The sequence below is a fragment of the Lissotriton helveticus genome, chromosome 3_1 (assembly GCF_964261635.1).
Source record: "Lissotriton helveticus chromosome 3_1, aLisHel1.1, whole genome shotgun sequence".
NCBI classification, from domain to species: Eukaryota; Metazoa; Chordata; class Amphibia; order Caudata; family Salamandridae; genus Lissotriton; species Lissotriton helveticus.
Genome location: NC_136061.1, coordinates 2,087,012,463 through 2,087,036,792, shown reverse-complemented (window position 1 = coordinate 2,087,036,792; position 24,330 = coordinate 2,087,012,463). Strand labels below are relative to the sequence as shown.

General features: G+C 42.1%; 1 protein-coding gene across 4 annotated transcripts in view; it reads left to right on the top strand.

Moving 5' to 3' along the window:
• Nucleotides 1-24,330, top strand: part of LOC144824122 (aminopeptidase Ey-like) — an 836,887-nt gene that overhangs the window by 547,214 nt on the left and 265,343 nt on the right. For all 4 annotated transcript variants that reach the window (XM_078683237.1, XM_078683239.1, XM_078683235.1 and 1 more), the window contains exons 8-10: nt 4,834-4,977; nt 15,520-15,585; nt 19,129-19,194. In XM_078683237.1, coding sequence (XP_078539363.1) covers nt 4,834-4,977; nt 15,520-15,585; nt 19,129-19,194 — 276 coding nt within the window. The remainder of the gene's footprint in view (nt 1-4,833; nt 4,978-15,519; nt 15,586-19,128; nt 19,195-24,330) is intronic.

The window sequence follows — 24,330 nt, the reverse complement described above, 5'->3', positions numbered from 1 at the left end:
AGAAACCCTGCGACAGGGGCACCCCCGACCCTTGCTGGAGCTTCATCACACTTGCGATACAACTCCAGCAATGCGCCACCTTTACGGCACAGATACATCACGCATCTGTGCTGTTTTTGCCCCATGATGCGCCGCATTGTAAATGCAGCACACCATAGGTGACGGAACAGCGGCACAGAATGACTAACACATCCCTGGTGATGCGCCAGTCATCATAAATGTATCCCTATGCTTCTTATCTTGTTAGAGATGAACCGCCATATGTATCATCAAAGTTTTTTGCATTTCCTAAATAGCGAACTTTAAGGAATAAATAGCGATTCTTTACCATTCCTAGTTTGCGATTAGCTATTTGCTAATTACAAATTACCCATTCATTTCCTTCATTTCCATAGGGCGGTTGGACTCACTTTTAGCTCGAACGGCTGAATGGATTTCCACGAAACTTGGCAAAATTGTAGGGACTGGTAGCCCGATGTGCCTTTGCTATGTCTCAAGATATATGCTCCAGTGGTTTTTACGAAAATTAACTTTGAAAAATATATATTGGGCTACATTGGCCTATATATATGTTGGAGCCCAAATGTAGCCCAATGTAGCCCAATGAAGCCCAATGTAGCCCAATGTAGCCCAAAGATGGCCGCCAGACACACAAAAAAAAAAATGTAGCCCAAATATCAGCCAGATGTAGCCCAACTATAGCCCAGTGACAGAATGACCAATCAGCTTCGCAAACCTCCGTTACGCGAAGCGGAGCGCTGTTACAGATATATATCTTTTTTTGAACGTTAATTTCTCAAAATCCACTGGAGCACATATATTGAGACCTAGCAAAGGCACATCGGGCTACCAGTCCCTAATATTTTGCCAAGTTTCGTGCAAATCCATTCAGCCGTTCGATTATTATTATTATTATTTTTTTTGCCCCGCGGGGCCCTTTTAAAACCTCCACATCAAACCTAGGGGGTCAGCGAGGATCTACTATGCCCCCTTATGGTTATTTCCCCCTTTGTTTTGGCCTCCTCTTGTCTCTCGATCCTACCGAGAGACAAGATGGCGGCCGCTACGGACTTTTTGGAATGTTGACAGACGCTAGAGAACCAATCAGCTTCGCTTCACAAAGCTCCGTTGCGCGAAAAGTACGCGTCCTGGGACGCTGCCCGGTCCGCTGTTACAGATATATATCTTTTTTTAAACGTTAATTTCTCAAAATCCACTGGAGCACATATATTGAGACCTACAAAAGGCACATCGGGCTACCAGTCCCTACAATTTTGCCAAGTTTCGTGCAAATCCATTCAGCCGTTCGGGCTAAAAGTGAGGCCAACCGCCCTATGGAAAACTCAATGTTAAAAACACGTTTTGGGACCCCCCTTTTTTCTCAGCCCCCCCTTGACGAACCCCCCCCAAATTTTCAAGGGCTGCTCAGAAACAAAATGTGCCATTTTCCTGAAAATTTCAGCCAATTCCGTCCACAAACGCCAAAGTTATTAGACATAGAATTTTCAAAAATCCCATAGAGAAAAAATCCTAACTATATATACCTACTGGCGACCGCCAGTAGGTAATATATATATATATATATATATATATATATATATATATATATATATATATATATATATATATAAAACAACACCCATGCAGGCATAGAGTGAAACATAAATTATGCAAAAAAGAAGCAGAGAACTCTGGGTAGTTCCCAAGTTTAGGTGGAAGGAGGCTCCTGTACAGAGAACCCTCAAATATATATATAGGGTCGGGCCCCCAGTAAAATGGAGCAGCTTCTTGAAATATTAACTGAGGGGGCATGACCCGCTGGAACGATGACACCAGCCAGTGGATTTCCAAGGCTATTTGGTGTACATCGTGACGAAAGGGAGATGAGAGAGGTGATCCCTCGCTTTGGCAGTACAGCATCTCAAGCAAGTACCAAGCATGAGCAGCATCAACACGCACTTTGCATTTTACCTTAGCAGCATGCACCACAATATGTTGTGACATTTGTTTTTAAAAACGCTATTCAGCTCAAATTGAACTTTGCATTTTGCCACGTTTTTGGCAAATAGACAGGTGCATCCTGGGGTCTGTAGTTTGAGAAACAGGTCATGGGACCACTTGGAGCACGTAATACCTTTCGCCTGTGATCAAGCCAGCACATGTTGAAACGCATAAGGTTATGGGTGGTTTGCTGCCACGCAGATGAACAAATATCCAAGCTTGAGTAGAAGACGGTGTTGGGCTCAGACAATTTCTTTGGTAAAAGCCTCACAACAGGATTCTCCATTCCTGCCTGAGCCCACCCTACCGAGTGAAATCAGAACCTAACTTTAAAGTACTGGTAGCCCTTGTTTTTTTCAGTGAATTTTTATAGTATTTTAATGATTTTTCATAACTATAACATTTTATTTTCTAAATGCAACCACTAACTTTTGACAGTTATTGTGTAAGTGCATGAGTGTTTCAGTAAGTCTGTGAGTGGGTATTAGTGTGTCTGAGTGGGTCTGTCAGTGGGTGTGTCAATATCTGAGTCGGTCTGTGAGTGTGGGCCAGAGTGTCTAAATGGGTCTGTCAGTGGGTATGTGAGTGGGTCTGTGAGTAAGTGCATGAGTCTCTCAGTTGGTCTGTGAGTGAGTGCATGAGTCTCTGAGTTGGCCTGTGAGTGAGCCCATGACTCTAACTGGGTCTGTGAGTGAGTGCATGAGTTTCTTTGAAGGTGTGTGAGTAGATGGATGAGTCTCTGAGTGGGTTAGTGTGTGGGTGCATGAGTGTCTGAGGAGGTCTATAATTAGTTGTGTGAGTGTCTGAGTCGGTTTGTGAGTGGGTAAGTGAGTGTCTGAGTAGATCTGTGATCTGGGTGAAGCACTGACTGGGTCTGTGAGTGAGTGCACGCGTGTCTTTGAAGGTCTGTGACTGGATGGATGAGTCTCTGAGTGGGTAAGTGAATGGGTGCATCAGTGTCTCAGTGGGTCTGTGAATAAGCGAGAGTCTGTGAGTGGGTCTGTGAGTGGATGCATGAGTGTGTGAGTCAGTGAGTCTCTGAGTGGGTCCATGAGTGTATGAGTCTCAGAGTGGGTAAATAAGCACTTGAATAGATCTGTGAATAGGTGCATGCATGTCTGAGTGTTTCTGTAAGCGGGAGCATGAGTGCATGAATGGATCTATCGGTGGGTGAAAGGTAAAAGAAAGTAAGGGGCACACAGGAGCAAGTAGTACGCCACTCCAGGTCCCAAGATTAGAGGTTAATAGTTAGTAGATTAGTTAATATTTTTTTTCTTATGCATTAGTTGTATTAAGTGTGTGCTCTTGGTTTTTAGTAGAGTTTACAGTCGGGATAGAATGATGGGATTGGATTTGAAAGGGGAAGTAGTGAGTTGTTTTTTTAAGGAGTGGTTGTGAGGGCCTGTTTTTTAAATTACATGGTTAAAAAGGAGGAAACGCTTGAGGAGGAGGTTTAGGGATTCAGAGTAGTCAGAGCGGTTTGTGGAGAGTCAGAGAGAGGAGGGGTGGTACAAAGACTGAAAGGAGGATTTTATTTTATAGAAAAAAAATGTAACTTAACTTGTACATACACATATGCATGTGACAGTTGACATGGTTGAATTAGCTGGAGACATTTCCTCTATATAAATGCCCATATGTGCATAGAAGCAGCAATATACACATGGTCTGATGTGCACATTTATCTTGTGATGAAGTATGTACATGTTTCGTGACGTTTTTTAAAGTTTTAGTTTCAGGAAAAAACTCTTCTATATATGCACCTCTATGTACATAGAAGAAGCAATTATGATATTGTCTGCTATACATAAAAAGAAGCATAGTTCAATGTACAATAGCAGTTATAGACTTTTTTCGGGGGATGGGGAAGGTTATAGAGTGGGTGAATGAACACACCAAGCAGGGAGTAACTTGTTTGTATGGAGGTAGGTGTTGGTAGCAGGACTTCCCAGTGACTCTTTTGGTTCCATGAAGCTCATCCTAGCACGAGTAGAGACGGTGTGGTGGGCCATATCTGACATATAATTAAAGAAGGATAAAAGTGAATAACAAGGATGTTTTTCACCTAAGGGTTTTGAGTGACATCATAGACAATCAGGATTAACTTTTGTTAACTCTCTGATGTCACTAATAACCCCTTTGTGAAAAACATCTCCATTATTTACCCTGACCCATCTATAATTCTTTATTTTTGACAAAAGTGCAAATTCTATGACAACAGAGGGCCATTCTTAATAAAGACGGCTTTCTCAAAATCTGAAATTATGTAATCAAGAGAACTCTTCATCTATAACCAATGCATTGAAAGTCAATATGACACTTCTCAAGAAACAGGACCTTCACCAAGGAGAGTATCACCACTTTTTTGTTACAAATAATACTTATCTCCTGGATGACTAGAGAGTGGAAACATGGCTTATAAGTGCAACAGTGACTATTGCTTAATTTTCATTCATTAATGTCACATAGATGTCTCAAAATGGAGCTGATGAAACTGTGATTCAATAGTAACCTGAAGCACGAGCTGTGAATAAAGAGTGTAAGACAGTGAGCATTAACTCACCCCATCTCAACAGCATTGTTCCCCAACACTTTACATGCCAAAAGTAACCTCAGGATAAGGGTTACTATACAAAACACCTTAACATAAAGTCAATTTTTCTGTTCTAAATATGATTTCAGTATCTGAGTGCAAAATTAAAATCAGTGAAATAATCTTGAATGTATTTCCCTTAAAAATTAGTATGTATGATGTGGGGCACCAAAAAGCTTTAAATGTACACACTACAGGTCACTTTTTATTACATGAATTTACCCCATTCCTCGTTACAGAAAGATCTAATTGTGCTCAATGACATCTACAGAGTGATGGGAGTTGATGCACTGGCTTCATCTCATCCATTATCATCAAAGGAGGAAGAGATCAATACATCAGCTGAGATCAGTGAACTCTTTGATTTGATCTCATACAGTAAGGTAATATATTTATCTCCTACCTCCTCTGCCTTTTTCACTTCCACAGTAACCCTCTCAGAAGGTCCAGTGACCTAATATGTTTTCGGTTCATCGAAGAATTAGCTGCAGCATGTTATTATAATGTGATTTTAATATCTCTCTCTATTTCACTATTTGTCTAAGTAGTGGTTTGTTTTGGAAGTAATATTCAACAGGTTGACCATGGAAGAAACAACTCGAAATGGTGAAAAATACACTGTAAGAAGTAATTTACATATCTAGGCATCTGCATGTAGAAAGAAAATCAATTGATTCCAACGTAGAAGTCCCCTGTTGACTAAGATGAGCCGTATTTGTAAATCCATTGTATTCTGTTTCTCCACACATATAGATATAGATCATGGGTACTCACATCAGGGCTGCATTGTTGGAAATAGGGTGGCAGTCGGGGTTTGGGGTTGGGATGGGGCAGGAAGGTTGGCGGTAAGGTGGATATAGGGGAACAGAAGTACATACATCTAGTGTCTGAATTGCACAATGTGAAACCAGAATCTTGGGGATAATCCCGGCTTCTTCACTTATCAAAATTGTGTGATCCTAGTAAATTGTTTTATGTCACTTTCCTTCATTTTTCTTCATTACCACATATGAGGACCTTGAAATACATGACTTGAGGGTGTGTGCAGCACTAAGCCATCTCTTGTATTTGATTCAATAACAAATAATGCTGTTAAAGTATATTAGAAACCCATGCCACCCAAAGAGAGCACATAAAAACTGAGTTCCCTCTTAGTTCACTATTGTCATTGTTGTCGGGGTGAGGAATGAATGTTTCTATCTTCATGTTTGAAAATGATCACTTAAAAAAATAAATACTTCTCAGTGCACTGGTATAAGCAGATGTACTAAGGTGAAACAGTTCTGCATGTTTGCTGCAAGATGTCTTTAAAATAGAAGATATTTCTAAAGTTAAGTGATGCAGAACACCCTACTTACTTCCTTTCTGTAACTTACATTAGCCTTTACATGAATGCTTGCCTGCTTGTTGAACATCCTTTTAATGTTAGTGCAAAGTTGAGTAAACAGCAGCTCATTCCTTCTGTTGATGAGGGGGCCGCATAAACAGGTCATGGGGGCCGCATGCAAAAGTACAGAGGGTGTATGCAGCTCCCAGGCCATACTTTGAGTATCACTGATCTAGAGTAAACCCAGGAAATCCTGAATTACAAATGCAAACTTGAGAAAAGCAGAATAAAGTGCAATATGCTGTGGGAAAGCAGAAGGTGTTGAGAGCCTCTTTTAAATGACCTGCTCTCACTGGATTGGTACCAGCTAGAGGTGCTACCAACCAGGATTCTTTCTTTGGAAGGATCTATTGGAGATTTGGCAGTCGCTTTTGGGATAATAACTCAGTAACAATACAGAAAAAGCCAGAGACATTAATGCTACTTGCTCTAGAGCAATTTTATGAGGGCTATCTACCAATGGGATTTCTGTGAAACTCTTAAAATGCCTTGTTCAGCATTGCAGACATTTTTCAGATGAACATTTTTAAAAGTGTTCTACCCTCTTCCATGAACTTCTGTGCCACGAGGGCTTGGATACAAAAACTGCAGCTTGCTCATGTGGCAATGTGAGTCTTCCTTTCCAGTGAGGACAGACGCTATTGACTGGTGGTGAGCAAACCTATCTCCCAACAAGCCAAAGATGCTTAGGATCTAAAAATTCCAGGAACTGGGCTAACCTGCTGATCAGTTCACAGAATCCCAGTAAAATGGCATGCTACTGAATGTATGATGATACGGTGGCTTGCATCAGTTTGCGGGAGCTACCACCATTCCTTCCAAGCTCACTGAGTACACTGGGATGAATCGAAAATAAACCATATTTGAATGCCAAAAGAATGTCCATTTTCAACTAAGAGCCTTACTTTACTTGACAGGTCTCATGTGCAGACTAAGATTTCCATATTTGCAGATGCCTGAAAAAAGGGAGGCAGAAACTCTCATTTTCACAACTGTCTAAACAGACGCATTCTGATTCAAACTCTTTCAAATTCCCAAAACCTATTCACAGCACCCCCCAAGAGGTTTTTTGACCTTCTGCAACCCTCATTTCATACAGTGTTTGACTTCTACACTCTAAGTCATCTCAAGCTCATAACGTTCAAAGTCCCACAGTAAAGATTTTGACAGGGGCCAATTGCCTGATGTATATTGTAAGAAACTGAGTTATTGGTTGACCGGGAGGAAACCCTACTCAAGTAGGAACCACAATCCCTGTCAATGTCAAGTCACAAGAGAACAGCAAAATAACCTGTGCTCACAATACTGGTAGCTTGGTACAGAGCAGTCAAGCTTAACTTAGAGGCGATGTATAAAGTGTTTGTGCAACACTAGAAACAGTAACACAGTGAAATACATCACAAAAGGATCCCAGAAAAGATTTAGAACAATAGAGTAGATTTTGATAAATGAAACAAGACCAAAATGACAAACATTCAATTAGTAGAACCGCAGAGATGCAATTTTAAAGTTTCAGTAAAAATAGTGCCAAAAAGTACATAACTCTAACTATTGATATCTGGTCGTTCTAGACTGGGAAAAATTCACAAATTCAGGCCGGCCGTGATAGAGTGCGAGCTGGCTAAGGGATCCTACCTTAAGCCCACGGAACAAGAGTACATTAAATCCTGATTGCAGAGCGTTGCAAGGTCCCACATCAAGGATGAGTCACGCAGTCGAGTCAATGCATTGGTTCACAGGAGCTACGAAGCTGCAATAAGATGTCCTGTATTTATTGTTAAGGCTCCCATCAACAAGGGCTTGTAATGCGAAGTCCTTTACCGAGAGTGACCTTGCAGCCAAGAAGATGGTTTGGTTCAGAGGAGCTTCGAGGCTGCATGCAAGAATCTGCGTCACCATCAAGAATCCCATTGACAAGAAATTTGTAATGAGAGGGCCTGCGTCGGGAATATGTCATGCAACGGTAGTTGTGATGTGGACTGCAAGGGCAAAGTTGAGTCCAAACACACAGGAACACCAGCTATTGATTGTGGGCTCTACTTTAAATAATTCCTCATGCCAAAAATATACGTAAAAAATAAGTTTTCGAAACTTTGATGGCCGACTACGAAACCTTTTGATTCTTTCTAAAACCACAACATATGGACATAGATTTTCTAAAATCACAACGCATGGACATAGTCTGTTACAATCTGAATGTTACATTTAATTGGTCATCACTTAGTCTACCACTGTTTTTGTTCAGATCAAATTTGCAGACTTGGTTTGGGGTTGTTTCCACTTGTCTGCATCCTGTGATCCCTTTATGCACCACTAGTAGCATTTAATTTACATTTCCCGAGTACCTGTAGTAGCATATACTAGAGACTTAGAATTAAAATAAATGTTCCAATTTCACCATGTTTAAAGGAGAGAACACTTTATCCCTGGTTAGCAGTGGCAGAATGCACAGAGGCCTAATGCCAACAAAAATTAATTCAGACGACAGGAAAGGTGAAGTCAAAAAGTGTGGGGGACTAACATACCACGGATGTCAGGTCTAACTTTTGAAGTATTTGATGTAATAGTCTCTGGGATTCTCATTATCATCCATGTCAAATTCCTATAAAATAGGGCCCAGCCCACCTTCCAATTTGTCATTAAAATCCCCCATCACAATAAAATATGGACAACCTGATACCTTCATGGCTATTTTGGGGAGGTTATAAGCCTTGTAAGACCAGTTATAGGAGAGATATATTGCTCGATCACATTCAATAATTATTGTAAAGCAGGATTTGACCATCTCACAGGAAACCAATACCACCTAGGAGTTATGGGATCCTGTCGGAATGAATTTAATTTTACATGACAGTTTATGTCTACACCTAAAACCCCCACATACTCTCAAAGCAGGTGACCCCTTTCTGCATCTTTTTCTGGACTGTAACATAGTTGTCAAGATTCCCAGTTCAATGGGTGATCAGTTAGGCTAGGCTCATTTTAATTTCTTTGAATTCAGGGACTTGTCTTTTTTAAATCAGTTTAGAATCATTACTTCAAGACCCAGACGTCTAAAAATAAAAACAGCACCGGACTACTAGTTGCAATGGAATGGCGATACTTGGGAGATACGATGTAAGAAGAGATATAACCATTGTCATGAATGGGGACAGAAGAAGAGGCATTGCATGTATGAAGATGCCCCGCAGGACGAATGAAGGAGTTGGAGACCTCTTTCTTTTTATTTAATATTTTTATTGTTTCCACCAGAGAATACAGCAAATACCAATTACATATTGATCCAAATAGAAAGTGGAATATAAATATAACAGTAAGAATGATAGTCAATTACTACTTTACATGACATAATAAGATACATTTAAACAAATTGTAGTACAAATTTCTTGGTGCAGCCGAATAAAATGAAAGTCTAGATGTATAAAGCTAAAACGATAAATGTAAAGAGGGTTAGATGCAAATTGGCCCTGCCTATTGAGGTCAACTGTAAAAGTCGAATGTTACAATATAATAAAAATGTGCAATATAATATATGAACATATCCTCCAAACCTATCATCAAAGTCAGTGGCTCTGTAACTTCTAAATAGCATTGAAAGATGTCTCCCCGATGGGCACTGCTCCCCTTTGGGAATCTGAGGAGAACCAATCCCTATTCCCCATCCCCCCAGTAATCCAGGTGGATATAAGGGCCCAGATCTTACTGCCCCACTTCTTAGATAGACTACCCTTGTTATGTAAAGCTCTGTCTTAGTTATATAGACTCAATAGGCGAGCAAGCCAAGCATAATAAGTAGAGAGGTCTGAATCTTTCTTTTTTGCTGCTATCAGCAGCTGAGCGACTGCAACTGAAAGTAAAATAAAATATTTGTGTGCACACTCCAATTGATCTTTATTATCGTACCCCAGAAGCTTCATAAGTAGGCTAATGCTAATTTCCCAACCGCACACCTCTCACCCAATAACTCAATTTCTTTCTTTAAAGGTTGCAATTTTTCAGCAGCTGTGAAACATACCCCTTTAGCTGGACCTACTCCACACCTGGGACAATTATCATTTTCTCTTTTCCCCCACCTGATTAACTTTACCTTTGTAAAATACAGTTTAAAGATATATAGATCCGTATCCTCTTCCCCTAACTCCCTAGTCCAATTGTATTCTACTTTCTCTAGGTCATCCAAGGTAGAGTCAAGCAGAATGTTATCGATATACTTTACAATCCTACAATCCTTATGAGCAATGACTTCTAGGAGAGGGATTTTATCTAAGGAGAGTACTTCACCCCTGAGTTGCTTAAAAATATCTTTTACTTGCACATATTTGAAATAAGACCTGACTTCTATGCAATAGAACTTCTGTAGCAGTAAAAATTATGCCAGTTGTTCTGTTGAACAAATATCACCAATTTTAATTATACCCGCTTGCTCTCATTGCCTTGCCATCACATCACAGAAAAAGGCAGGAAAGAAATGAAATGAATGAAATTAAATTGGATTTCTATAGCGCGTTTCTACCCTGAGGCATTGTAGCGCTTAGGACCGAAAGAGAAGCGATCACCACAAGGGCGTATACTTGTGATATCTTGGTAGCTTCCTCAGTTTGAAAATCTCACACCATACACTCCAAGCCGCTCATAAGCACTTAAAACGTGTCTTTTGTTGTACTGAGCTCCAGTTGTCGAAGTAGAACACCCCATTCAACACTTCCAATGGCCAGCTCATATATAGACGGAGGAGCACCGGCAAGTTCCTGATCGTCTATATGCCTATTATCCGGTGTAGGCAAAACTCCCATCTGTTGAAGCATCGTAGACCAATAGTAAAATACCAGGTTGGGGATCGGTCATCTGCCCCGTTCCTGGGGAAGGATTAAAAATGTTATTGACTCTCATATTTTCTTGTATTGCCATATAAAATTAGACTAGCTTCTTAAAAATAGTACTCGAGAGGGATAGATAGAAACAAATAAATTACCTTAAGTAATACGACCATTTTAAGGACATTATATCTGCAATTATAGATAGATGCAGCCTATTTATACGTCTTAGGTCAGGACTAATTTTAGATATTAGAGGGTCCATATTAATTGGCTAGATGGAATCCACTTTTGAGTTTATCGTAATCCCAAGATATATAGCTGTATTAGTCCTACGGAGATCCTGGAAAGCAATATTCTCCTTATTCAAGAGATACCCAGACTTCCTCCCATACTCCCCTGCCAGACTTTCTACTTGTACGATGGCACTCTGTGGATACGGGGGTCAGTTTAGCTACATCATCAGCATACACCAGCACCTTTGTATAGTAACCTCTGACAGAGACTGGTTTAATTGTCTGGCTTTGAAGTATTTGTCTAAAAAATGGATCGATATATAGGGCAAAAACAATAGGGGAGCAGGGACTCCACTGACTTGTCCCTCTAGCAAATTCTATCCTTTCGGAGTCACTCCCCATCATTTGTTTCCTGGCACACGGACTTTGATACATTGGTCTAGTAGCGGTGATAAGGCATGACCCAAACCCATTATGTCTCAAAATTCCCTATAGGTACTGCCAAGACAAGAGATCAAAAGCTTTTTGGGCATCGAGGAGTATCATAGCCATCTGGTCCCCTGTAAATGATGCTATGTCAAGTAAAGTTATAGCAGGTCTTGAGGCACAACAATCGTGGTGCCAACCAACTGCTCTACTGGGGAGTAATCCCACTTAAGATCATTTGCCTCCCCTTCTGACTTTCTCACCACTCAGCGTGCTGTTACCACTGAGTCAACTCTACTAGTGTCCAATAAACTTTAATTCTCACTTGATTCAGTACTTAACCCTGATCCATTCGCTGATCAAGTCTCACCCGACAGAGAAAAAACAGTCATTTGTCTCAAGGTCATGCTCATTAACCTCCTTCCCCAACCCCATAGAATATGCCAATGACTGCCGGCTTTTCCTAGATCCTGATATGCATGAGTAATAGTTGAGGGGGGCTGTCCATCTCCTTATCTGCTGCAACATGTCCATTTTTGATTTTTTTCCAAGATCCCCATTTCTTGATCTGTAATAGCCTCCAGGGCTTGCTTTTGAACTCAAGCAGTATCTCTTGCTGTGTATTTCAAGCTGCAATCCGCACAACCCATAAAAGGCAACAAACTGACAGTGGTAATTACCTTTTCGACATTGATTGGTGCGGGGGGTGTTTCTACTCCTCCGGGGGGCCGTGTTACCTTGGTAGATACAGTGAGAGGCTCCTTATCTGGAAGAGATAGCTCACTGTATCCAGGTCCTTCGTCATCTTCTAGCTTGCATGGTTCGAATCGCCCCCGTGGTGGATCCACGCAATAGCTCCAGAACAGATGAGCCTGATGGGCACTGCTAGAGTGCAGTCCCAGCCTTCCCCTTTCTTTCCCCTGAGGTCTCTATCTAGCTCACCACCTGCAACCGTCACCAGGGTTCACAGGATGCCGACATGGTCTCTGCTCCCGAAACCGTAGTTGTTGAAGCAAACTACAAACTTGGGGGTATATTATCAAGGCTTATATCAATGCTTTTTCAGCACATAGCTCCAAAAAAGCAGCAATTTTTTTATTGCTTAGTTAACAAGGACACGCTAACAAGATTTAGCGCATGTTTCCTTGCTCCTTTGCATGTCAGCGATCAATATCGCTAATGACATGCAAAGTAGGCGTTCCTCTCCTAATCCTCATTGAATCCCTCGCAAACACAACATCGCCCTATTATCAATGCGGGCCGGACCCACGAAGCGATAATAACAGCCAAGCTTAACGCGGTTATCGCTGGAACTTAACACCTGCTGAAAATGTGACGTATCCATCTCTTCAATGGAAGATGGATTGTTATGTTAAGCCCACACTTGAGTATCACCAAGCATTACACATATCACAGGTTTTGTATCGCAGAAATCAGCCTGCTATTGCTGGTTTTTCCCGCTATCGCTGGATTTGACTTCGTCTGTGAGCAACGCGTTGTTAATACGCCGCTAACAGAGCGAGAAAATCCAGCGAAATGTGGTGATAAAAAAAAATGCGCAAGCCTCGGTTTGCGATAATTATCGCAGTATCTTGATAATATGCCCCTTGAAGATAAGAAACTAGTAACATGGATAGGGCGCACAGAGTATGAAGTTTTGCACATAGACAATGATCATAAAGTGCGTTCCACTGTGTGAGCATATATGATTTAAAGTTTTACACATTTTCACAAAGTTCTCCACAAAACACGCAGAAACAAAACTCTACCACTTTGTCAACCTTTATTATTTAAAACCTGTCAATAAAAGGAATTGCAATTCGGGAACGGAAATAAACAAGATCATTCATGACAGCTTGGCACATACTCAAAACCTTTGCACGAGCAGCAGAATTCTCTAGTAAAATATATGTTTACTGCTATATAAAACCAAGGTAGTTCTGATCTCAGTATAATGACATGAGCTGGAGAGGTAAATCAGTGAGTGTGTGTGGCCGGGGGAGACCGGCTAATCAAAAGAGTCATTCATTGGGATTAAACAGCAGGACAGGTTATTTAACAAATGTAAATCTGGAGCCACAAGTTTACTTAGGAAGATGCAGAATCACAATGGATTACAAAGTACAATTTGCAATTGGATGGGAGCAACGCACATTTTACAGATACATAGACCAGTAATCAATACAGGTAATATGATTAACATGACTCGATACATAGTCTCTCCTGCAAGATGATATCAAACATATACCCCCAGATGCATCAAGCATACAATTTGCGATTCCTTATTAGCGAAAAATAAGGATTCGCTAATAAGAAATCGCAAAATGCTATGCATGATGAAATCGCTAAAAAAATTGCGATTTCTTAATATTCCTTAATTGCGACTCGCACATTGTGACTCGCAATTAAGGAATACCTCCCCATTCATTCCTATGGGCCTAGAGGCCCATAGGAATGAATGGGAAGACATTCTCAATTTGCGATTAGCAATTAGCGAATCGCAAATTGAGAATGCAATTTCAAGGGTGCAGGGGTGTCCAAAGGACACCCTGTTGCACCCCTGAAATTAATCTGTGCACATATGTTGCGCACACACATGCCCTGAGGGCATATGTGTGCGCAACATGAAACTTTGAAAAATGCACAAAAGTGCATTTTTCAAAGTTTTTGCAAATTTCCATGGAGGTCAACTTCATGGTAATTTGCTCCCCCTATTAGCGAAATCGCTATTTTTTTTACTTTGTTGCATTGCATTTAGGGAACCTCAATTTGTGATTCCTTAAATGCAATCGCAATTTAAGGAATCTCAATTTAGAGATTCCTTAAATTGCGATTTTTGCATTTGGGATGATGCATCCCAAATGCAAAAATACAGGTGGCAAAGAGGCAGATTCTGAGAATTTGCCCCTTTGCGACCAGATTTCCCTTTCATGCATCTGGGCCATAGATACAAAAAAAAGCAGACACTCGAGTGGACCCGACAGTGCGACTCGCAAATAAGTACTTCTGCACATGTTCCCAAACTTTCAGGAGTAATTCTGCACCAGAACACCCACTCTCCATCCCTTGAAGAAAAGCTACGCACACTAAAATCTTCTAGTTAATAGTTATTTTTAGGAGAGTAAAACCACATTTTTTAATAACCTTATGTGGCTTCACACTGACAAAAAGGCTACTGGCCAGATTCATCAAGCGAAATGCGCTTGCAAAAGGGCCAGATTCTGAGAATCTGGCCCTTTGCGAGTGCAATTTTTGCATTTGGGATTCATCATCCCAAATGCAAAAATCGCTAATAAAGAATTCGCTAATATGCGAGGATTAGCATTTAAGGAATCTCTATTAGAGATTCCTTAAATGCTATTCATGAAACATTTAAAAATTGCGAATTCGCAATTTAGGACCGCTCTTTACCACAAAGTCAAACCTCGTGGTAAATAGCGAAAACTTAGAAAAATGCATTTTAATGCATTTTTCTAAGTTGCATGTTACACACACACGTCCTTTGGACATGTGTGTGCACAACATCAGTGTAAATTCACATTTCAGGGCTGCTACAGGGTGTCCTTTGGACACCCCTGCACCCTTGAAATCGCATCCTTATTTGCGATTAGCAAATTGCTAATCACAAATAAGGAATAACTCCCCATGCATTCCTATGGACCTGTAGGCCCATAGGAATGCATGGGGAGTTATTCCTTATTTGCGATTAGCAATTTGCTAATCGCAAAAAAGGAACATGTAGGAATCGCAATATTTTTTGCAATTCCTACATGAATCCCGTTTTGCAAGTCCTTAATAGCGATTGCTTATGAATCGCTATTAAAGACTCGCAAAACGGGTCTTTGATGAATCGCCCACATGCAAGCGGAATTTACATGCGGAAATATCTACGTGAATGGGACTCAGAAAGTCTGAATATATAGAAATTATGATCATTTCTCTATCAGAGTGGAAATCATGGATTGTGGTTTCCATCTCATAAAATACGCTTACAATTATTTTATGAATGCACATGTTCAACTAATAAAAATCCTCGTTCAACTCTATTTTATTTTGATATAGGGTGCTGCCGTCATTCGGATGTTGTCAGAATTCTTAACAGAGCCAGTGTTTGTACAAGGTCTACGTGTAAGTATGTTGCAACCCTATTTTATGCAAACATACACAGCAAAAATACTGATTGTGCTACAGTTTTCATTTGTATGAGTATGATTTTGCTGCATTCCTCACAAAATACTCATCTGCTTCATATTTTTCGGACTTTAAGAAAAGTAGATATTTTAAGCTCGAATTGATCAAAAGTTGGTATAAAAAAATCCTGACACCTGGATGTAAATGCTCATCCTATACTTTGCAGAAATTAAGATGGTCAGCATTTTTATTGTTCTATTCAGCCATTCAAAGAGATACTGGGGTTGCCCAAGTATTGTAAGCATCCCTTTTATGATATGAGGGAAAGTCTTTTGTCTGCAGCATGAAATGAATACCCAAGTGTGTAAAGGATTTAGCTTTCACAAACACACTGATTTTGTAAATCAGGTGGTTTGTGACCAGAAACCCCTTTTTCAAATGTACTAATCCTATTTATTGATGTGGAAAAGCCTTTTTGAATTATTAAATGTTTTTGGGAAACAATACTGTATGCCTATTTGGAAAGTACGTGTTAAGGGCAGTCCTTCAAAAACAAATTCCTTATGGTATGTACTAATCTTTTGTAACCGGAATCTGGTTGCAAAACATTAATATTTTACTGACACCTCAAAGGAGATGATAACACATTTGCGAATAAGAAGGGGTCGCAGGATGGAGACCCTTCCCCTTTTGTGAATGATATAACACATTTTTGAAGAGTACACACTAGTCCATGGATCCACTGCTTACTCCCAATAAACGTTTGTGAAAATGAACTGCATAAAAATATTGCTGAATTTAGAAGCAATCATGTACATGGCGGTCTGCTGACTCCAGCGGGCCACTATCCCTGTGATGGCTAGCAATCAGAGTGGATCTCAATTTGTGGCCTACCACATCAATAATAATGACGTAGGTTGAAAAATGACCCGCTACGATTTAGTATTTTGTGATCCAATCTATTGGAACATAGGTCCATTCGTAAAATACCAATGCAGTTGGCAAATGTTGGTAGGCAAATTGCAGCTACTTTTACCAAATAGACTGTATGCATATCTGGCCCCAAAACCTGAAATCTTAAATGCAAGTCCAACATGATGGACAGAATGATTACTTCCTTTTCGTGAGACAAAAAAATGTTGCTTCACAAAAAACTTCTCAAAGCTGCACTTTTAGTAACAGGGCACTAAGGGCAAGGAGATCAACCATTCTGTGGTTGAAAATTCTGTGATTCGCAGAAGTCTTTGTGATTCAGAAAAGGCTTTTGGAATCTCCAAAAGTGTTTTGTGTCTCATTCAGAATCACAATGAGCAAAGGGTGTGAAAGTGTCTCCCTCATAACTCCGATTTGGTATGAGATTAGGGGTGGGTGGAACTCCCAAACTTTTATTTGATGAAATTACGGAGCGTTAAAGAAAAACCCAGCAGTATTCTGCAGAATTCCTCCAATGGGAGGACAATATGCAGCTCATGTTGCAATTTAGTGCTGGTAGCACGAGCAGCGCTGAAAATCCGCGTGAACACCACCATTGATGTGCAAGAGCCAGTTGAGTTGATTTTGCTGCCGCTCGAGTAGAAAATATAATTGTGCGGTAAGCAAATCGTTTTGAGAAGCAGTCCTCTACTGCGACCACTCAAGACTGCCCACATTAGATAATCACAGTTGTGGTCAGAAGGCTGCCATTTGAGTTACAAAATTGTGGTGGAGCTCCCAAATCTCATTTGCCAGCTTGCATATTTTGGAGCCTTGCAGGAGAAAAATGTGGCCATGCAATGATTGGTTGAATTTGGCTAGAAGTATGTGTTAAGGAGTATGTGATGTGGCCATAATACTGCCCATCTGTGGGTGGAACAGAATATTTCCCCCACTCCTACATGAGATGTATCAACGGTTTGCAACTACAAAATTGCAATTGTTGTGACAAACCACTGAAATTTTGCTGACTGCTGGAAGGAGGTGATAACAGATTCACAAAGGGAAAAGTGCCCCTTTTAGGAATCATGGTAAGACCACTGCCTGCTCCCCAGGATGCCTTTTCAAACAGGATTCTTCTACTTTTTAAGATAGCCCTGGTCTTTTTAAGAAACAGGCTGATTTTTTTAAGTTCCCTGTTTGGGAAAGCAAACAAGAGGATAGTGGTCTACTTACTGTTCCTTGCAGACCACAGCTCTTTGTAGCCAATCTCAAGGAATTGCAAAAAGCGACCTGCTGAATTATTTATGTTTAGGCAGGTCAAGCTGCAATCCTCTGTGACTGGAGATTTTGCAAAGCAACCTATTGGTACTCAGATGACACTGCAAAATCTGAGATAGGTCGCAAAAAGTAGGTGCACAAACCTAAACCACTTTTTGAGACCTTTCTTAATCAGGCTTCCAGAGTGTAGAAGAATCAACCATGTGCTGCATCTCTCTTTACAGACCCAGGTAGTAGATCATTAACCCCTTGTGTGTTTTGGACGGCTGTCCAACGTCACGGTGGGCGTGCCCGAATCCCATCCACTCAATAAAACACCAGCACAGCGCGAAAATTCGTGCAGCGCAGAAGGTGTTAAGTAGCTCCACATACATGATAGATATGAAATGCACTATACTGTTCTGCAGAGTAATTTTTAATTAATGCATCCTTTAAATGTTGGTGAATTATAGGCCTGGGCAAAATTTTAATTATGCTGTAGTCATTTAGGGAATTTTATGTTGTGCTATTCCCAAAATCAGCCCATCATGCCACATCATGTAATAATGCACAATATTAGCAACATTTCACTGAGAGCTTGCCGGTATAAATTAAATGACTCGAACACAAGTGGCTGCTGTTTGCGCCACTTGTGTTTTTTGTACTATTGTTTAGCTAAGAAATGTGTCCTTACACAAAAATTGATACATGGAAGTATCTTGCTGTAAACTGTCGCACTAAATGAATGATTTTTATTCTGCAAAATAATGCATGATTTTATATGATTTTCCAGAAAATGGGCATCATTGCACAAAAACAAATTACATACTTTTCACCCATCTCATGTTAATTAGGCTTTCTTTGACACACAATTCAGGCAGCCCACCTGCACAATCTGATCATCCAATGCTACATAATTCCAGTGGACCTGCTGAAGTCATAGGTCCCTTCTTACATTTACACCACAAATAGGATTTCAGGTAATATCTTCCACAAATTGAAGACAAAAATGTCATACACTTCTGATTTGTGCACTGCTGCACCAGTTGAAATCGTGCAAATGAAGCACACAATTTGGCACTCGTGCACTTTCGAATAGTGATCAAATTGGCCATCTGCTAATTAACATTTACTGAAGTAGTGGTCATTCATAGGTGCACAGTTTGCATCTCTGGGCAGGTAATCAGGCTACCTGAAGTATGAAGCATGAATCTGGTATAGCACGATATACCATGTACACATCAAAGTTTCAGTATTGATTTCTCGCTGTTGCAAAAAACGTCAATAATTTTCTTCTATGGAAAAGTAATTGGCTCAAGGGTAAGAAATGGCTGAAATGTAATTTTTTTTCATTTTATTTTTTTGCAGTCCTATCTTCGAGCTTTTGCATATAACAACACCATTTATGATGATCTATGGGTCCATTTGCAAGCGGTAGGTATGCGAAACGTCTGCAAAAATGTTTGCAAATCCACATAGGTGGATTTTTTTTATTTTTGATTAAAGACTTTTATTGCACAAATTACAAGAACACAGCCAATTGCCTACAACCCATAGATGGACTGGCCGCAAAATACGTCATTCATATATCCCACCCATTAATACAATCACTGTATCCGAGATGGAAAACAAGATATTGTCAGAAAACAATCCAGAACCTGAGTCTCGTAATAATTCTTATGCATAGTATAAGCAGTCTCAATTTAGATATATCATAACATTTAGTAACCTTCTAACATCCCCCCACCCAACATCCCAGGTCTCAGAACCTAACACCAATGAGCCATGTAGACGACAAGCATGTATCCAGAGAGGCATATGGAACAGGTCGTAGAACACTTCTTGAGACAATGTTGAAGGAATGGCAGAACCAATAGCTGTCTGTATGTCACCATTATCAATCTATGTAGGGAGAAAGCATACCCATACCCCAACCATACCACAGATTCCAACATCCATACATGAAACGAACTAGGGACTCCCATCCTCTGCAAGCCTCGACAACATGTATACTGTGTACGGGTCCCATATATGTTATGTTATGTTATGTTATGTTATATTTATTTTTATATAGCGCACGGCTACTCAAAAAGAGTGTCCCGGCGCTTTAATAATGAGACCTACGAAGAAATAACACAACACAGTAATAAAAACAGAGTTGAAGACCCAGTAAAAGAAAAAGGAAAGAAAAAAACCTAGAGGGTAAACAGCCAGGTGTTTAAACCTTTCCTAAAAGCAAGTAGGCTAGTGGCACCCCGGAGTGTCAGCGGCAGGGAGTTCCACAGCTGTGGCGCCAGCAGTCCAAAGGAGCGGCCTCCAATACGAGCTCTTTTTACACGCGGCACCGTTGCCAAAAACAGCGATTCCGATCTGAGAGAGCGGGCCGGGTGGTAGAAGGCAAGTCTCCTTTGGAGATACTTTGCTCCCACAGCATGGAGGGCTTTGTAGGCCAGGGTTAATGCTTCAAAGGCAATCCGCTTGCGGATAGGCAGCCAGTGTAAGGTCTGCAGAAGACCCGCAGCACTGGCTCGCCTATTTAAGCCATAAATGGCTCTCGCAGCAGCATTCTGCACAACCTGGAGCCGCTGCAGCAGATACTCTGGCAGGCCCAGGTAAAGGACATTAGCATAATCCAGCCTGGACCCGATCAAAGCCTGCACGGTCAGTTTCCGATGTTCTTCCGACAGAAGGGGTAAAAACTTCCTCAGCATCTTAAGGAGGCCGAAGCAGGTGCCCGTCACCCCAAGGATCTGAGATCTCATCGTCAGGCCCTTGTCCATCTTGACCCCTAAGTTCTTAGCTACTAAAGATGGACAGGATGGTGGGAACATGTTGATAGGCCACCAGGCTTGCCAGTCAGGATCCGACGCACACCCGAAGAAGAGTACCTCAGACTTCTCTGAATTGCACTTGAGGCCGCTCAGATGAAACCATCTAAAGACAGCCTCAAGGCAGTCCCGGATACTCTCTCCATTAAAATCTCCTCCGCTCTTACAAGAGAAGAGGAGCTGTGTGTCGTCGGCATAGGACACGATCCGGGCCCCAAACGACTCCGCCAATGCCGCCAGAGGGGTCATAAAGATGTTAAAGAGGGTCGGGCTCAATATAGAGCCCTGCGGGACCCCGACTCCCAGTGGCGGCATCATGGCCGAGTCCGTGGAGGCCCAGACCGTTTGTCGGCGGTCAGCTAGAAAAGATGAAAACCAGCTGAGCACCGTCCCCCTAAGGCCAATCTCATAGAGTCTAGCGAGAAGGCCCTCATGGGGAACGGTGTCGAAGGCCGCCGACAGGTCCAACATGACCAGCATAGCCTTACCCCTAGAGTCCAGTACCCCTTTAATGTCTTCCGACACCTCCAGGAGCGCTGTCTCTGTGCTGAGGTTTGGGCGGAAGCCGGATTGAGTGGCGTGCAGAATCTCGTGCATTTCCAGAAAGTTGGAGAGCACCGTGTGTATGTGCTTCTCCAAGATTTTCATGAGAGCTGGCAAGAGAGAGATCGGTCTATAATTGACCGGTGCATCAGGATCAAGGCCAGGCTTCTTCAGCAGGGGGATGACCATTGCCTGCTTCCATGCTTGCGGAACCAAACCCTGGCTCAACGAAAGGTTCAAAAGTGGATTGGCCAACGGGTTTATAGCTTCCGCCATTTTTGCTAAAAATTTAGCCGGGCAGGGGTCCAGGGGCGACCCAGATTTAAGATTGCCCATAAGCACTAAGGAAGCAGAGGCTGAAATAGGGGGAAAAACTGCCAGCATCGGGCCTGATGAAACCGCAAGGCGCGAGTCATCCTCGATGTTAATCGACCCTACGGGTGCCGCCAGTTGAAAAGAGTCCTGGATAAGCTTAATCTTGCTGGTGAAAAAGTTAGCAAGATCCGAAGCCCAGGACTTAGAGGGCATGCCTCGGGATGCATTGGGGCGAGAGGCTGTAAATTCTCTGACTATGGAGAAAATCTCCTTATATCTCGAGGTCTTGAGGCTTCCGGCAGTTCTTCATAGTAACAGGTCAATTGATCTCAACAATAAGCCATGTCTTGTAGCCAAAGTTTGACATCAGGTGCACGTTTCCCCCCCACGACACAGCCACTCTGCGTTTAGCAATTTGTAGTGCCAGCACTATCAAGCGCCTCACCCCGGTAGGCACTCCGGAGACCACGCCCAACAGGCATAAACGCAGATCAGTAGGTATATCTATCGATGTCATCTCAGACAACGCCGCAGTCACAGCCATCCAGAACTTATATACCTGATCACATCCCCATGCCAAGTGTATAAAGTCTGCATCCTCTGCGCCACACCGCACACATCTGGATTGGTCTCACAGGCCATATCTCACCAATTGAACAGGCGTATAGTACCACTGCTGTAGATATTTATAGTGAATGAGACGGAAATTCCCATTAGCTGCAAAACCGCCAGTCATAGAACAACACTCAGCCCATTCATCATCAGTCAGTGGGTCCGACAAGCACGCATCCCACCTCACTTTGGCGCGATCAATTTCACTCGGTCCATTGATGAACATAGCAATTGTAAAGCTCCTAACACCGGAGGTTCTTCCGGGAAGGAAGGATACAAGGTACGTATCGCAGCACGAAGTCTAACGTAAATGAATGTGGCCATCGTAGGATTATTCGTTTGATCTAACAAGGTCTGTAAAGGAAGGAATGCAGAAACAGGAAATACATTCCCCATAGTGATTATACCTGCACCCTGTAATAGCTGTAAGGCTCCCAATTCACTCGAGACCGATATCTCAGCATGATATAGTAGTGGCATAGCAGGCGCATACAATGGCAATCTATTGGATCGTTTGCCCAATTCTTGCCATGCGCTGTACGTACTGCGTATCGTGTCCACCTCCCCCTTCTCAAACACGGAATGTGTATTCACTATCATTGCCTTTAGTGGTCAAGGAATGACAGCACTAGCCTCGAGCGCCACATGTGGTGTATATGGCGGTGCCGATAACCAGTAAGTGGCAAAATGAGCCTGAGCACAAAGATAGTACAGCTTCGTATCCGGTATCGCAAAACCCCCCAGCTCATATGGTTCATCCCATCTCACCCGCGGCTTCTTCCCGGCCCAAGCCAGCGTGATAAGTAATGATTGTAGTTGTGCAAAGAAATGGGATGTCAGGGTAATTGGCACATTAACAAAATAGTACAAAACCTTAGGGAGTACCACCATTTTGATGAGAGAGACCCTGTCCGCAAATGACAGCGGCAGTCTAACCCAACGCTTTACCTGATCTTCCAATTTCACAATGGCTACCCCGTAGTTGGCCCGTATTGTTTTATTGCTATCCCTGTGCACCCAGATCCCCAGATATCGCACCGGCTCCAGCGCCCATTCCAATGGGAATTCTAGTGGGAAGGGTATCGTGGCATCCGTGAGGGGAAGCAATATGGACTTATCCCAATTGATGGACAGTCCAGAAAAAAGCCCGAACCTGATGAATTCCCTAAGTACTCTTTCCAAATTTTGAGCTGGGTCTCTTATGTACAGGACCATGTCGTCAGCGTACATGGACACCGCCAGTGACCGAAGTGGAAATCGTGACACTGTGTCAGCATATCTTTTTTGCAAAATGCAAGCCAGGGGCTCTAGCATAAGAGCAAATAGCAAGGGCGAAAGAGGGCATCCTTGTCTAGTCCCCCTTTGTATATGGAATGGTGCCGACACATGTCCGTTAACCCTCACCCGTGCCATCGTTTTGTGTACAACAGAGTAATCAAGGATGTGAAAAAATATGGCACACCCATGCGATGCAGCACTGCTATCATGTACCGCCAAGCCACAGAGTCGAATGCTTTTGCCGCATCCAAAAGCACCGCCACTGCTGTAAGATCTGGCTTGAGAAGATGCAGAACCGCGAACAAAGCTCTCAAATTATGAGTAGTGGAGCGAAGGGGTATGAATCCAGACTGGTCAGGTAAAACCATAACCGGCAGAATAAGTCGCAATCGCGTCGCTAGCACCTTGGCAATGATCTTAACGTCTGTGTTCATCAGGGATAGAGGGCGATACGACTCGCATAGATTCAAGGGTTTGCCCGGCTTCGGCAGTGCCACCAACAGCGCTTCTCTCATTGTTTTGAAGCTGTCCCTGCTCCATCGCTTCCTCCAGAACACTCGCCAAGCGCGGCAGTAACAGATCCACGTACTCTTTATAAAATTCGGACGGCAAGCCGTCTGTGCCTGCCGCCTTGCCATTTGGCAGAGCGGCAATTGCATCCCGAAGCTCCCCCTCCGTAATGTGATGCATTAAGAAAGAAATCTTGCTGTCCCTTGGATAGCCAAACCAACGCTATGTCATCCAAATAATGCGCCAATTCGTCCTCATCTGCCGTATCCCTGAAACCATCACATAGGGGGATTTAAAGAAAAGATTGACAAGGTGGTCAAATAGAGGTAATCAAAAAAACTTTCTTTCTTCATGCGAAGATTCTCAAAAGGAGCACTTGATTTCCATGTGTTTTTGATTTCTCATAATTGTGCTTCATATCACCATTGGACAGTTTTTCTTTTACAAACATAGGTTCTGCATCAGTTTAAGTACACGTTGCAGT